The following is a 12,701-nucleotide window of genomic DNA, read 5'->3' as shown; positions in this document are numbered from 1 at the left end:
TAGCGTGCAGGCAAGGGGACTTCACAGTGGCACCAACCCGACCACCTACTGCGCGTGGGCTCAGGCCAAAGGGCCTCAGGCTTGCACTATCCTGACAACCTCTTCAGGCTGGAGGGAGCCTGCGGGACTACACAAGCCCTAGGGAGCCCTGCACAAAAGCACCGCCATGGGAACTTTATTCATTCCTCCGGCCACAGTGTAAAGGGAAGACGTTATGGGCTCCTCTTTCGGGGCGCAGACTCTGTGCTGCCAGGGTCCTTCTCTGAGTCATCTTTGGGTCTGGGCACAGGCTGGAACTTGAGCAGGACAGGCGGCGTGAAGATGGAGGACTTCACAGGAGGGGATGGCGTCTCCTCAGTGTTGGGGGAGCCACTACAGGCTGAGGTCCTGTGCAGGAGACAGCCAAGACACGTCCATGAGGGAGGACCGCAGCACGCAGGGCCCCCAGAGGTACCCACGACAAAACCCCAGGCTGCAGGATGGCTCTCAACACATTTCTACTCCCAGAAACCTCTCTCATGGATGTTTTTCCAAGGGTGTTCATGGCAGCAATGTTTGTGATTGTGGAAACCTGGAAACAATCGAAACGTCTGTCAGGGAATGGCTAAGGGCCCATGGTACAGCCATGCAGTGGGCTACACGGCAGCTGTTTAAGGAAGGAGGTGGGTCTGTATATCCCAACGAGTAAAGACGCCCCAATGGTACAGCAGTGGAAAAAGGCAAGTTGCCGAGAAGTACACGCAACATGATCCTACTTTGGTTAAAAAATTAACCAGTGCATGTGTGTGTGTGCACACGCAGAAACAAAATATTTGGAAGGGTACACAGGAAACTCTTAGCATCAGGGGACTCGTATTTCATGTATTTGTTTCTGTATCGTGAACTTTTTTCCATGGAATGATGTTCTACTTTTGCAAACTTTTAAAAACTGATTAAATATAACCCATTTTTGGTGATGGCACCATGAGAGCACAGCTCACTCAGAAAGGCATATGTAACAAGAACCTACAAATTGTCTCCATTAGTGAAATAGCTCAAGAAGCAAGAATCATTGAGTAAATGATGTTCCATCCACATGATGGAATATTTTGTATCTATTATTATTGGTGAACGTAAAGCTATTTTTAAAGTCATGGGAAAAAACACATTCTAGAGCTGGCTACAAAACTGCCTGACAGGACCCTCCCAGTTATGTAAGAAACCACTGTACGTGTATACAGATGTCTCCACGGGAAAAAACCCTACATCTAAAGACAGATGTATGCTAACAGTGGTTATATCTGGCGGCAGGAATGAATACGAGTGATTTGGTGTGTTTTTGCGTAGTTGTCAAACTGCTCACAGTAAATACTGTCATTTTAGAATCTGAAAAAAGGTAGTCCTTTTGAAAACTGTTCATACCCTTTCCCTTATCATTCCACTTCAGAAAATTAATCTGAAATTCAGGAAGAGCTTAGCACAGAAAGATGTTAATCCCAGCACTAACTATACTAGGAAAACCGGAAGCACCTAACGTGTTCACACACAGCACCCAGTGGAGTTAATCAGGGACGGCACCACATACACTGGATGTTTATTACACAGCCAGCGAAGCTCATGTTCAAAAGACTGTCAAGAGAGTACTACTCTCCAGGGCCTTAATGTTAAGTGACAAAGGCAAAATTTAAAAAATGACTGGAGGCCAGCCTGGCGCAGCGGTTAAGTTCGCACGTTCTGCTTCAGCAGCCCAGACTTCACTGGTTCGTGGCCCAGGGTTCGCTGGTTCAGATCCCAGACGCGGACCTACACACTGCTTGTCAAGCCATGCTGTGGCAGGCGTCCCACATATAAAGTAGAGGAAGATGGGCACAGATGTTAGCTCAGGGCCAGTCTTCCTCAAAAAGAAAAAAAAACCTTTCTAATTGGATCACAACTTTGTAAAACTGTGCCTAGAAAAAGCTAGAAGACAGGAACCTCCTCATGGTGAGCCTGAAGTGCTGTGCGGCTCCACTGTCCTGTGAGGACCTGATGGTGCTCAATCGTGCTTTACTTTTAAATTGTGCTTTGTAGCAATACTGCAAAAGTGTCTGCTGACAACCCCTCATCTGTCACCCAGCAATTAGTCACCTTCCTGCCCCTCCAGCCCACCTCCTCCTGATCCGATAGCCTACTGCTTCCACTTAGATGTACTTCCTGAACCTACATAACCACATTTATAATTTTAATGTCTGCATAGCATTCCATAATTATGTGAATGCACATTTAAGCTGTTTCCAGTTTTGCTCTTTTTAATTGATGCTGCCATAAACATTTTTATATAAATTGCTTCTTTTTTTTTTTCTCTCAATCAACTCCTTGGGGCCAGTTTCCAGGATTAAAAATACTAGATCAAAGAATTTGAGAACTTCTATGCCTCCTGATATGTTTTGACAGATTGCCTTTCAAAAGGACTAAGCCATCGACAAAGTAAAAGACAACTCACAGAATGGAAGGAAATATTTGCAGATCATGTCTGATAAGGGGCTTGCGTCTTTGGCAGTCCCTCAAAATAGTAAACAGAGAGTTACCATAGGACCCAGCAGTTCCACTCTTAGGAATATACCCAAGAAAACTGAAAACCATGTCCTCACGAAAACTTGTACACAAATGTTGGTAACAGCATTATTCATAATAGCCAAATACCAAAAAAAAGGAAACAAACCAAATATCCATCAACCCATCAATGGATAACTAAAATGTGGTATATTTTATTTTTGGAATATTATTCAACCATAAAAAGAAAGTCAACCCATAGAATGTACACCACCAAGAGTAAACCCTAAGGTAAACCGTGGACGCTGAGTGATCGTGATGCATCAGCGCAGGTCTGTCAGTGGTGACAACTGCGCCACTCTGCTGGGGGGGCTCTAATGAGGGAGGCTGCGCATGTGTCGGGGCAGGGAATGTATGGGAAATCTCTGTACCTTCCTCTCAATTTTGCTGTGAACCTAAAACTGCTCTAAAAAAATTAAGTCTTAAAAAAGAAACTAAAGAAAGAATTCAGTGCTGACATATGCTAGACACAGATGACCCCTGCGAACGCATGCTAGGTGAAGGAAGCCAATCACAAAAAGCCAACTTATTGTCTGCTTTCATTTACATGACAAGTCCAGAGTGAGCAAACCCAGAGAGACAGGAAGTAGGCAGTGGCTGCCTAGGGCTGAGGGATGGGGGGCTGGGAGTGACACCTAAGTGGTGCTGGGGTTTCTTTCTTTATTATTGTAGTAAAATATAACTAACATCAAATTGACCATTTAACCATTTCTAAGTGTCCAATTCGGTGGCATTAGGTACATTCCCAATGTTGTGTGACCATCACCACTATCTATTTCCAGAAGTTTTTCATTACCACAAAAAGAAACTATACCAATTAAGCGACAACTCCCCATTCTCTTCCTTGGCCCTGGTAACCTCTAGTCTACCTTCTGTCTCTATGAATCTGCCTGTTCTAGATACTTCATGTAAGTGGAATCGTACAATAGGTTGTCCTTTGGGTCTGGCTCATTTCACCTACCATGTGATGTTCTCAGTGCTCATCCACTTGTAGCCTGCATCAGAACTTACTCCGTTCTATGGGTGGATAACATTCCATGTACAGATGGATCACATTTTGTCTCTCTTGGCCAAATGGGTTGTTTCCTCTTTTTGTCTATTGTGAATAGTGGTGCTACGAACATTTGTGTAGAAGTATCTGTTTGAGTCCCTATTTCAGTTCTTTTGGGGTTATCCCCAGGAGTGAAATTACAAGATGATATATTAGTTCTAGATTTAACATTTGAGGAACCACTATACCCATTTCCACAATGGCTGCACCATTTTACATTCCCACCAGCCACACTCAAGGATTCCAGTTTCTCCACATCCTCATCAATACTTGTCATTGTCTTTTTTTTGAGGAAGATTGGCCCCGAGCTAACATCTGTGCCCATCTTCCTCTACTGTGGGATGCTGGCCACAGCGTCACTTGATAAGCAGTGCGTAGGTCTGCACCTGGGATCCGAACCTGCAAACCCCAGGCCACCAAAGTGGAGCAGGCGAACTTCAGTGCTACGCCACTGGGCTGGATCCTATTGTCTGTCTTTTTTTTTTTTTTAAAGATTGGCACCTAAGCTAACAACTGTTGCCAATCTTCTTTTTTTTTTTCTTTCTGCTTTTTCTCTCCAAATCCCCCCAATACATAGTTGTATATATTTTAGTTGTGGGTCCTTCTAGTTGTGGCTAGTGGCAGGCCGCCTCAGCGTAGCCTGATGAGCGGTGCCATGTCTGCCCCCAGGATCCGAACCAGCGAAACCCCGGGCCACTGCAGGGGAGCGTGCAAACTTAACCACTTGGCCGTGGGGCCAGCCCCTTGTCTGTCTTTTTTATCACAGCCATCCTAGTGAGTATGAAGTGTTATCTTACGTGGTTTTGATTTGCATTTTCTTGATGGCTAATGACGTTCAGCATCTTTGCCTGTGCTTATTGGCCATTTGTATATCTTCTCTGAAGAAAGGTCTACTCAAGTCCTTTGCTCATTTTTTGGAATAGGTTATTTTCATTGTTGTTGAATTGATTTGCAAATATTTTCTCCCACTCTAAAATTGGATTGTAGGGCTGGTCCTGTGGCGTAGTGGTTAAGTTTGGCGCACTCTGCTTCAGTGGCCTGGATTCGTGGGTTCGGATCCTGGGCACAGACCAACCACTCATCAGACATGCTGAAGCAGCGACCCACATACAAAGAGGAGGAGGATTGGCACAGATGTAGATGTTAGCTTAGGGCTAACCTTCCTCAAGCAAAAAAAGAGGAAGATTGGCAAGAGATGTTAGTTCAGGGTGAATCTTCCTCACCAAAAAAAAAAAAAAAAAAGATTGTAGTCATAGTTGCACAAATGTAAATATACAAAAGCCATTGAAGTAGACACTTTAAATGAGTGAATTGTATGCTATGTGAATTATCTCAATAAAAGAAGTTTAAAAAGGACAAAGTCAATTTATAATATTTTCACAGCAAAAATGAGTCTCTTTCTACGGGGCTGGCCCCGTGGCCGAGTGGTTAAGTTCGCACACTCCGCTGCAGGCGGCCCAGTGTTTCGTTAGTTCGAATTCTGGGCGCGGACGTGGCACTGCTCATCAAACCACACTGAGGCAGTGTCCCACATGCCACAACTAGAAGGACCCACAACGAAGAATATACAACTATGTACCGGGGGGCTTTGGGGAGAAAAAGGAAAAAATGAAATCTTAAAAAAAAAAAAAAAAAGAGTCTCTTTCTAAAGCCTTGAGAGCACAGAATTCTCTTTACTATGGGCTTTTTGAGAGGCATATACGATACATCCCAGCAACCTTGACGTTTACATCCTTCATTACTAAGGGAGCAAACATGTTTTTAAAGTTTTGCTTACTCTTTGGGTGTCCTCTTGGGTAAACTTTCTTTCAACCGGGCATTTAGAATCAGGTTTACAGAGCTGTGGGAGTTTCTTACATAGGAAGTCATCTGAACTCCCACGCATCGCTGATGAGAATGCGAAACAGCACAGTCACCTTGCAAGACAGTTTGGCCATTTCTTACAAAACTAAACCTATTACCATGTGATCCAGTTATCGTGCTCCTTGGTATTTACCCGAAGGAGCTGAAAAGTTAGGTCCACACAAAAACCTGCACACAGATGTTTCCAGCAGCTTTGTTCATAATCGCCAAAACCTGGAAGCAACCAAGCCATCCTTCAGTAGGTGAATGGATAAATAAACTGTGGTCCATCCAGCACTAAAAAGAAACAAGCTACCAAGCCATGAAGAGACATGGAGGAACCTTAAACGCATATTACTAAGTGAGAGTAGGCAATGTGAAAGGGCTACAGACTGTATGATTCCAACTCTATGACATTCTGGAAAAGGGAAAACTACAGAGACAGTAAAATGATCAGTGGCTGCCAAGGGCTAGTGGGGAGGGAGGGAGGAACAGGTGGAGCAGAGAGGATTTTAGGGCAGTGAAACTATTCTATGTGACACTATGATGGTGGATACAGGTCATTATACAATTGTCCAAGCCCATCGAGTGTCCAACAGGAGAGAGCCTAACGGAAACTGTGGACTCTGGGTGATAATGCTGTGTCAGTGTAGGTTCATCAGTGTAACAATTACACCACTCTGGTGGGGGCTGTCGATAACGGGGCGGGTGTGCCTGTGGGGGGAGGGCAAGGGGCATATGTGAACTTTCTGCTCAATTTTGCTGTGAATCTAAAACTCTTCTAAAAAATAGTCTTTTTAAAAAAACAATTTAGGTGTTTGTGTTTTTTAAAGATTGGCCCCGAGCTAACATCTGTTGCCAATCTTATTTTTTTCCTTTTTCTTCCTCTTCTCCCCAAAGCCTCCCAGTACATAGTTGTATATTCTAGTTGTAGGTCCTTCTGGCTGTGCTATCTGGGATGCTACCTCAGCCTGGCTTGATGAGCGCTGCCACGTCCGCACCCAGGATCCGAACCAGCGAAACCCTGGGCCGCCGAAGCGGAATGTGCGAACTTAACCACTCAGCCACGGGGCCGGCCCCTCTATTTTTCTTTACAAAAGTCACCTGCTGCAATGAAACAGTCAGTGTAAATCATACTTTGGAATAACATCAATGTCACAGGAAATACTTCACAATACCATAAATCCCCGCTTTGCGAAACAGGCAGGTGTATAAACCATAGGGCCGCCCGGGGTTGATGGAACTGTTCCCTTTCCGGTGGGCCTCTGAGCTCTTTGTTTCCGATTTCTTGCCATTACAAACACTAGGAAGGGGGAGCAACTTTTCCAGCACCCCTGATTACATTAGGGTCCTTCCTGGAAGTGGAAAGGACCATCATACTGAACATTTTTCTGGCCCTCACACACACTGCCATGATCCCAGTGAGAAGCAGGGCAGGCGCCAGGCCAGGACGGCGTCCCGCCCCAGGGAGGCTCAGAGGCTCGCTTACCAGGGGAAGGCAGAGCAATGGAGCTTGTGCGCACTGCTTCTGGCCAGGTACGAGAAATGGAAGCCTCCGGGGTTGAGGACCAAGGGGGTCAGATCAACCATGCAGCTGCAAGACAAGGGAGGGTGGACACGGGACGTCAGCTCTGGTCTCCTCCCAAGCAGGCCCTCCCCAGCCTCAGAGCACATGTCTGTGACAGGCGACAGGGACTCCTGTACACAGAGCAGACCTCGTAGCCTGGACTCCTCCCCTGTGAATGAGAATAGCCACCATTCAGGAGTGTGGTGAGGATTAACTCAGAGGTGGGGAAGAAATGGCAACCGAGCATGGCACACAACGGGCTCTCCCAAATGCTCCTTTTTCGTTTGCCTCAAGCCCAGAATAAACTCCTTCCACCTCTTTGGGTTTGATGACAGGCCAGTCCAGTTTAATTTCACTTCAGACCTTGAAACTTCCAATTTTTCCATCTGCAAGAAACAAAGGAAATCTCAGAACAACTTTGGGGGCCTCACCGTGAAGAAAAACACCTTATACAAGAACTGTGAGAACTATGTGGCTTTCATTCAATCAGCAAATATGTCAGGCTCATCCTCGGTGTCCACCTTGAGTTTTGTGTCAGGGGGACAAGGGACGGGATGGGGGCTGGAAGCCGACTGAAGAGGTCCTGACCCAGCCTGGGGGATGGGCGCTACCTGGTGTGAGAGTGTAGAACAGGCGGGAGTCAGGAGGCGCAGGTGGTTAGGAAGGGCGCTACAGAGGCACTTAGACGGGGGCGTGGAGGAGGACACCCAGAGGGAGAGGTGGACATGGGGCTGGAGACATGGGGTGGGGGGAGCTGGTTCTCCACCCGTATTTTGGGAACCCCAGGATTCCGCCCAGGATGCTTGGGGCTGCCTTGCTCAGCTGAGGCCAGCAGGTGGAGCTGTGCCTTCAGCCTCACCCTGACTCTCCAACCAGAGCAGCCCCCCTTCTATCTACTTGATCCAGCATGGCTCCACTCAAGACTGCTAGCAGAGAGTGTTCTGCTGTTTAAAACAAAGTTCTGAGAGCCACTGCTGTGGGTCTGGGAGAGCTGCTGTGGTGGTTCTGAGCAGGGGGGCAGAGTGCCCCTCCCAGGGCCACATGGAGTGGGAGATGTGCCCACTGACCGACTTGCTGGGCAGCGGAGGGAAAGGACCAAAGACCCTTGGCATAGTGTAGACAGGTGACGGAGCCACCACGGAGGCCATAGTGGTGGCAGGTGGTGGCTGTGGTGGAGGTGGCAGCAGGGTTGGTGGCAGGCACGGGGAGGTCGACTGTTCTCGCAGGAGGATAGGTTGTGGTTTCTTCAATCTTGGCTTCCTTCTCTTCTTCCTGGCATCTGTGAAAAAGGTGCCAGTGAGCGCCTACCCCATGGCCAGAACAGGATAGAGTGGGGGCCAAACACAGTGGTGTGGGGTCTTCACACAGTCCCTCCAACAAGGAAGGGAGGCAGGCTCCCAAAGGGCACCACACACCAATGCCTGGACCCGCTGTCAATAGGCGCCAACAGGCACCATCTCACCAAGCCCACAACTACCCCACGGGGAAAGGGTCCTTTTGCGTCTATCTTACAAGCAGAATTGGGAGCTCCAACTGTACAAGGCACAGGTAGGATCCGCCACGCCTGGACTGTCTGACTTTAAGGGCAGAATTTCACGGGAAGTGATGAGTGTCACCCTAAAGAGGGCTGGGTTTGGCCCCAGACAGGTGGGTCACTCACCCGCCACCCCCACCTCAAGTCTCGTGGAAAGCTCCTGAGTCTGCCAGCACCCTCATGGGGTATCCAGGTGCTGAACTGTGAGCCCGCTGACTACACCAGCCCCAGGGCAATCCTGGGGGGTCTACAAAGGGCCCTTCCTCTCTAAGGAAACCCGCATGGAGGAGGTCTTGCAGAGGTGGGCTCAGGGAAGGAATTCTTGAGGGGAAGAACTCTGAAGCAAGCCCCCTCTCCTCCTTCCATGTTAGGTCTTTCTACCGGATTTGATGAATCTAGCTATTTCTACTGTCCAAAGTTGGAGACCACCAGCAAGTGGGTGTTAACAAGCTCCTCATACAGCCCGTCAGAGTGGCTCATTTAGAGTGACAATAACCACCACCAGGGAGCACTGGCCTGAAGGCTAAGAGCCTGCACCCTGGAGTACCCAAGACCTGAGTTCAAGTCTAGGCTCTCCTACTTACTATGTGACCTTGTATATGTTGGCCAACCTCCCTGGGCCTCTACTTCCTCTTCTATAAAATAAAGATAAATAACACTGATGTCACCTCGGGTAAGAGCCACATAACACTGATGTCACCTCGGGTAATAGCCACATGTGCTGTGGTCCAGCCGTCGGATGAAACGGTGATGTAAAGCACCCGTACGATCAGCATCATGGAAAGTACGACCCCCAGGGAGCTGGGCCTCCCGACAGGATGCAGAAGAAAGTCGCCCCACCACTAGTGTAGTGTATCACTGAACACAAACGCACGGAAAGAACTGAACTTGAACCTGATCAAGGCTTTAGAGCACCTGTCCAAGAAATACAGGCAGAGGGGGACCAAGCAAACACCACCAGTGGGCCATAACAACAGACAAAAACTCATAAAGTGGGATACTCCAAAGGACAACCCAGTTCTTCAAGTCAGTGGCATGGGGGGTGGGTAGTAAGGGTATCCCACCTCGAAAGGGGCTTCCACAGACCTGGCCACAGATCCTTGTTTGCCATCCCTGTGGGGTCACTAAGATGGCCCCCATTCATTCTGCTCTTACAAGTGTCCCAATATGGACACAAGTTATATGTTCACCCTAGTGAGTAGGAACCTACAAGGCCTAGCACCCAAACACAGCGTCTGAGCTTCGGTGGGTCCTGATGTCACAGACAAAGTGCAGGAAGATTTTTGTGGACTGCCCGGGAGTTCTGACTGCGGACTAGGTAAGTATCAGCTACTATTAGGGAACCGATGTCAACCATGTCAGCTGTAATATTGTAATTATGTCAGAAACTGTCCTTTTTTTTTTTATTAAGAAGCATTCTAAAGTATTCAGGAATACAACGATGTCTGAGATTTCCCTGAAAATGCTCCAGAAAAAGAAAAAGGGGGTCTAGAGAGCGAAATAAGCCTGGTGAGATGGGGACGGTTGCTGATGGCAGGTGAAAGGTACTTGAGTGTTGACTTTAAAAATAAACCCCCCATTTTTTTTTAAAGTGCCAAAGCGACGAGGGGTCCTGGGTCAGGTTTGCTGGAGCCAGGCAGAGGGTGAGCCCCACCCTGGGAGTAGACGTGCGCGCGGTGGATCCTCCTTTTCAGCTGCTCCAGGCGCTGACGCATCTCCGCGGCGCCCATACTGTTGCAGCAGTTCAGCTCCCCCTGGACGGCACAGAAGAACTTCGCCTACGACAACAGCAGGAGGAAGCCGGGCGGGTGAGACGCCCGCCCCCTGCACTCCTCAAGCCGGGCCGCCTCAGGCCTCTGGGAAACCCTACTAGCCTGCAGCTCCAGCTAGGCCCGACGGCGCCCCCCTCCCAACCTCGATGCCCCAGCCGCGCCCTGGCCGGCAGCAGGCGAGGGTGGTGACAGCACTCGCCCTCCGGTCCCCCTCCCCGCAGCCCGCCCGCCGGCCCGCACCCAGAGGAAGGAGAGGATCCCGCGCCGCTCGCACTCGGCCTGCTTGCTCTTGCGCACCACCCGCTCGGCCAGCGCCGGGTTGCGGTCGATGCTGCGGAAGAGGCGGCGCAGCGCGCGCTCGGTGTAGGTCGCCGCCTGCCTCTCGAAGTCCTCCTCGGAGATGAGCTGGCAGAAGGTCACGCTCTGGGGGAACTCGCTGTCGAACTCGTCCAGGACCTCCATCTGAGAGGAGCTGCCTGCAGGCGGAGCCACGTCGGGCGGGGCCACCCGGGGTCGGGGCGCGCCGCCCCCACCCGCCCCGGGCCGGGGCACAGGCGCCGCTCCCGAGTGCCCGGGTTCAGGTCACCCCGGGCCGCCGGGACGTACCTGCTCGCCGCCCCACCGCCACTGCGCCGCCGCTGGCTCCCTCCGCCGCCCGACCGCTCCAGCCAATCCCCCCAGAGGCCGCGGGCGGGGCCCATCCCCGGGAGACGGCCACACGTGACAATGCCCCTCTCCCCCGCTCTGGGCATGCGCTGTCGCGCCTTCGACGGGGCGAACGCTGCTGCGCTGGACAGAGGCAGGATTTTGCTGGGATCCAGCAGGACTTTGATGAGGTGCTGGCCAATGGCCACGCCAGGAACATGGTCCACACCCTGATTCTTCCAACTTCTTCAAAGCCTTCATCCCTCGGCTAGCCCAGAGGCTAGTCTCCTCCCTCTCCCGGCTGCTCCCCATCTTCACGGTCTGTAGACAACACCGCAAGGACTTCAGTCTGCCCCTAACTCCTCTATCCCCGGACTTTTCACCCTCTTCCTCTCCTGACTTACTCTCTAGCATCTAGCACCACCCCTCTCCAGCTTCTGTCCTCTCCTCCCCTTCATAACCGCTTCTTTGCTCCCTACTCGAGGTGGCCTCTTGACTGGCATCTCCAGCCCCTCCTTACCCGTTTCAAAAGGTCCTCCTCTCTTCACTATAACATCTTGGTCAATCTTACTGCCTTCTTGGTCCCCACCCAGAGGTGACTTAACTAACGCTAACCTGCGTCTCAGGCTCAGACCTCACCTGAGCTCCAGACCCACATCTAAGTGTCCGAAAGCGACGTTTCTTGGGCATTTCATGCTGAACACATCCAGACTGGCACACAACTTCTTTCCTCCCACCCCAAACCTGCTTCTTTTCCCTATCTCCTACTTGGTCAGCACTGACATCACCACTCGCCCCTGTCACTAATGAAGGGGGTGCACGCTGGACTGCTTCTTCCTGTCCCCACATCCCCCCCACCCCCACCCTGAGATCCATGGAGCATTCCTGAGAAGTCTAAGGAGATTTTTCACTTCCCGCCGCCAAATCACCAGCCCCCTAGGCTCAGCTCTCTCCAACACAGGAGGTGGCTCCCACTTCCTCCTGCTTTGAGGTCAGAGAGCAAGGTGGAGACAACCAAGGAGGAAGAAGTCCGGCCTGTGTGTTTGCCTAGGGGTGCAGGCAGACAGGTACACCTGGATTCAGATCTCCATTCCACTTTCTGACCCCACGTGACTTACAAAATGAGGCTTGACTTTAAAATATTTAGTATGTGCCTTTTTATAGACAGGACAAGCACCCTCTGAGGAGTCAAGCAGACTCTTGATTCACCCCTCCCCCATCATGGTATGCTAACAATACTTCACACTTTATATATCTACTTGTATTTTTTTAAAAGTGTTTTGGGTCCCTCCTCTGTGTAGGATACTGCCAAGAGTAAAAGAAAAGGACGTGGTCTCTGCCCTCAGGGGCTCCCAGTCTAATGAGGACTCCAGCCACAAAGAGAAAATTGCAACCTGGCAGGCTTTGCTGGAGGGATACCGGATGACGTAGAGCCCAGGAAAGGCTCCCCCCAGGAGGGAACATTCGAGCAGAGCCCTGAGTTAACAAGCCTCCCCAAGCAAGGGCAGGAAACAGCTGCAAGGGGGTCTCCAGCCAGTGGGTACAGAATCTGCACAGAAGTAAGGGTGGCCACTTCTAGCCATGGCACCTGGAGCCCAGGAGAAGGGAGGACAGGCCTGAGTCAGGTGACCTTGGGATGGAGGAACTCAAGGGGCCAGGCCTAGGACTCAGATGAGCATGTGTCTTTATCTCTCTCCCTCCCCATGGATGCCAGGGCTT

At 50.2% G+C, this 12,701-nt stretch overlaps 1 protein-coding gene across 2 annotated transcripts; it reads right to left on the bottom strand.

Moving 5' to 3' along the window:
- Positions 1 to 159: 159 nt before the first annotated feature.
- LOC102147531 (uncharacterized) lies at positions 160 to 12,227 on the bottom strand. Of its 2 annotated transcripts, none has more exons than XR_011441290.1 (7): positions 10,944 to 12,227; positions 10,578 to 10,813; positions 10,220 to 10,343; positions 8,099 to 8,310; positions 7,180 to 7,417; positions 6,954 to 7,058; positions 160 to 387 (listed from the first exon to the last, which is right to left on the bottom strand). XR_011441290.1 is itself a non-coding variant. In XM_023646797.2 (7 exons), exons 1-7 carry the CDS (start codon positions 11,200 to 11,202, stop codon positions 213 to 215), a joined length of 1,182 nt encoding a protein of 393 aa, XP_023502565.1. In that variant the 5' UTR covers positions 11,203 to 12,227; the 3' UTR covers positions 160 to 212. The 2 variants fall into 2 exon arrangements, 1 of the variants encoding a protein (XP_023502565.1); XM_023646797.2 differs by having other exon boundaries at positions 7,347 to 7,417.
- Positions 12,228 to 12,701: the final 474 nt, after the last annotated feature.

The sequence above is a fragment of the Equus caballus genome, chromosome 8 (assembly GCF_041296265.1).
Source record: "Equus caballus isolate H_3958 breed thoroughbred chromosome 8, TB-T2T, whole genome shotgun sequence".
Taxonomy (NCBI): domain Eukaryota; kingdom Metazoa; phylum Chordata; class Mammalia; order Perissodactyla; family Equidae; genus Equus; species Equus caballus.
This window is presented reverse-complemented; position numbering and strand designations above follow the sequence as displayed.

Excerpts from the sequence above, each read along its gene's own strand:
- LOC102147531 (XM_023646797.2), bottom strand. The coding sequence starts at position 11,202 with ATGTTCCTGGCGTGGCCATTGGCCAGCACCTCATCAAAGTCCTGCTGG. Across the intron at positions 10,814-10,943 it reads GGCGGTGGGGCGGCGAGCAG|GCAGCTCCTCTCAGATGGAG; the intron begins GTACGTCCCGGC and ends CTCCGCCTGCAG. Across the intron at positions 7,059-7,346 it reads CTGTCATCAAACCCAAAGAG|CTGCATGGTTGATCTGACCC; the intron begins GTGGAAGGAGTT and ends CTTGTCTTGCAG.